This window comes from Echinops telfairi, unplaced genomic scaffold (genome assembly GCF_000313985.2).
Source record: "Echinops telfairi isolate 266 unplaced genomic scaffold, ASM31398v2 ScPeMD7_1;HRSCAF=3_0, whole genome shotgun sequence".
Classification (NCBI taxonomy): domain Eukaryota; kingdom Metazoa; phylum Chordata; class Mammalia; order Afrosoricida; family Tenrecidae; genus Echinops; species Echinops telfairi.
Genome location: NW_022103896.1, coordinates 16,419,676 through 16,422,369, shown reverse-complemented (window position 1 = coordinate 16,422,369; position 2,694 = coordinate 16,419,676). Strand labels below are relative to the sequence as shown.

The following is a 2,694-nucleotide window of genomic DNA, read 5'->3' as shown; positions in this document are numbered from 1 at the left end:
TGGGATAACAAAACTTAACTTTATCCACCTTTTAAGTAAAATAGGTATAGAGATAGCTTATGTGTTGACTGTGTATGTAGTTTACAAACCTATCGATTTTACTTGCTTTAGAACTTTTAATTTCAGATACTTAAGTTCTTCCCTGCCTTCAACTTTTTTCTTTTTAACTATGACCAATTTTTTGGTCTCCAACAAATGTCACATCTTCTGAATTACAAAAAAGCAAAACAAAAATCCCTCTTTTCTACTTAATATAAACTACTGAAATTCAAACTCAAGATATGGAACAGCAACAAAATACCAACCCATGCTGCCTTCTTGATTATCGGTTATTTCTTCATCAGTCCTTTGGATTCGTTTTTGTTTCCCTCTTGTGTACATATTAAGGTTCTCCTAAAAAAAACCCATTAATATTTAGTACTTTCATTAAAACAAAAATTCCACAGGACCTGCCTAGTCTTGCTTAAAATGAAGATATTTACAAGTGATAAATTCATACAACTTCCCAGCTACTAGGTACTTATCAAATAAACACTAAGCAAAGATGTGACTAATGTAACAAAAAAATGGATTGGTATTACAGAAAAAAATTCAACTGGGAATTAGTAAATCACTCCCTTAATGAGATAGTATCTTTACTTCTTCAGTTTCGTTAAAGACCCCCAGGTCTTCAAGCTCTCTCATTCGCTGTCTGCGCATCTTCTTCATGTCATCCATTTTCTGAAGTACAGCTTCAGCAGTGCTTAAAAAAAAAAAAGAGAGAGATAAACATTAACTAAAGTGGTAGTATATTTTTCAAACCTAAAACATTTTCATGCATTATAATCTTTGGGAGCCAGGATTTTAAATATCTCTATAAACACTGATTTACATGTTAACATAGGTTTATTTTCCAAGCATTTAAAAATACAGAATTATTGCACAGCACTTTCCTTTATGCTTCAAGCAAACAGGTGTATTATGTGTCCATAATTCATGATGCTTCACCCCCGCCCTTCCTACATTCTTTTTTTTTTTTTTGGGTCAAATAAGTTACTATAATCTAAAGATTTTTTACTTACTTTGTTATAAGTTTATCAAACAGCACGGACTGGTTCACAGTACTGTAACGACTTCTAATCCTGCAACTGCGGCGAACTTCAACATCCCCTTTCTCCTCCCGTAGGTGTTCTGAAGTCTGAATGATGTTTCTGTTCCTCAGTGACTGGGTAACTGGAATTACTTTGTCTTCACAGACGTGTTCAGAAAAATTAATGGAAAGATTTGATGAAATAATTGTGTTTACAACCATTCTAAAAGTCACTTATATACCAAAATTACAGTATCTTAAAATTATCTATCTTAAAAATATTTCCCCAAAAGCCAAATTCCTTGCCATTGAGTTGAGTCTGACTCACAGCAAGCCTATAGGACCAGAGCAGAACTTCCCTCATGGGTTTCTGAGAGTAAGTCTTTAAGGGGGCAGAGAACTGCTGACATTATGGTTAACATCCCAACATGTAAATTACTACTCACTCCACAGGACACCTTTTAAAAACATGATAGAACAAAGTTTTAAAACTACGGTATACACACCATATGATGCAGCCATTCAACCCTCAAGGGTAAAAGAAATACATGTAACATAAAGACATGTATCTAATCTAATCTAAATGTTCAAAGCACCTTTCCTTGTGATAGCCAGTAACCCAAAAGTCCATCAAAGGATGAATAGATAAACTGTGGCAAATATAGCTCTATAATGGAATGGAATACTACTTAGCAACAAAAAGCAAAAACATGGATAAATCTCAAAGTAACTATGCCAAAAGAAACCAGACAAAAAGGATGCATACTGTATTATTACACTTATATAAAACTCTAAAAAATGTGATGAAAGTAACCACAATCAGATTGGTGGGTAGGCTGGAGTCTGGGGGAGGAAGTGGGCATGGGGAAGCATTGGGCCAAACCACTGCTGCTCCATAGGTTTCCAAGGCTGTATATCTTGGCAGAAGCAGACTGCTTCATCTTTCTCCCTTAGAACCAAAGGTGGTTTGAAGCCACTGACTTTTCAGTTGACAGCCTAATGCTTACTCCACAGTGTCACAGAACTTCTAGGAGAAGATAAATGGGAAGGACTATAAAGGGTCATAAGAAAACTACTGGGGGAGATGAATATTTATCTTATTGTGGTGATGGTTTCATGGGCATATCCTTATGACAACACCTAACAAATTACATATACTTTAAATATGTATATATATCAATAAATCGTAAAAAATTTAATTACATATTTGAAAAGTCTGAAATACCTTTAAAATTACATACCTTCTTTGCACTCTCCTTTTTTTTTATCAGCCTGTTGTCTGGCCAATTGCCTATATGGGAAAAAAATTAAATAGTTCAAATAATTAACATAGCCTTATATTCTATATCCCATAGTTTTATAAACTAAGACAAAAATTTAAATCAGGGAGAGGGAGGGGATAAAGGGGCGCTGATATCAAGGAGTTCAAGAACAAAGAAAATGTTTCAAAACTGATAGTGGTAGCAATTATACAATATACTGTTTGATATGCTTGAAGTGTGGAATGTTATATCTGTAAGACCTCTCAATAAAATGATTTCTAAAAAAAGTTTAATCAGCTTGGAGAATAATACCTGTAGATATCTAACATATACTAGAAAAGTGGCTTGAGAAATGTGAGGGGG

The 2,694-nt window shown here is 34.2% G+C and overlaps 1 protein-coding gene across 2 annotated transcripts in view; it reads right to left on the bottom strand.

The window, feature by feature from the left end:
* Nucleotides 1–2,694, bottom strand: part of ATAD2 (ATPase family AAA domain containing 2) — a 56,094-nt gene that overhangs the window by 47,829 nt on the left and 5,571 nt on the right. For both annotated transcript variants that reach the window (XM_045285880.1, XM_030888086.2), the window contains exons 2-5: nucleotides 2,311–2,360; nucleotides 1,062–1,227; nucleotides 640–742; nucleotides 306–393 (exon numbers count right to left, since the gene is read on the bottom strand). In XM_045285880.1, the coding sequence (XP_045141815.1) occupies nucleotides 306–393; nucleotides 640–742; nucleotides 1,062–1,227; nucleotides 2,311–2,360 (407 nt within the window). The remainder of the gene's footprint in view (nucleotides 1–305; nucleotides 394–639; nucleotides 743–1,061; nucleotides 1,228–2,310; nucleotides 2,361–2,694) is intronic.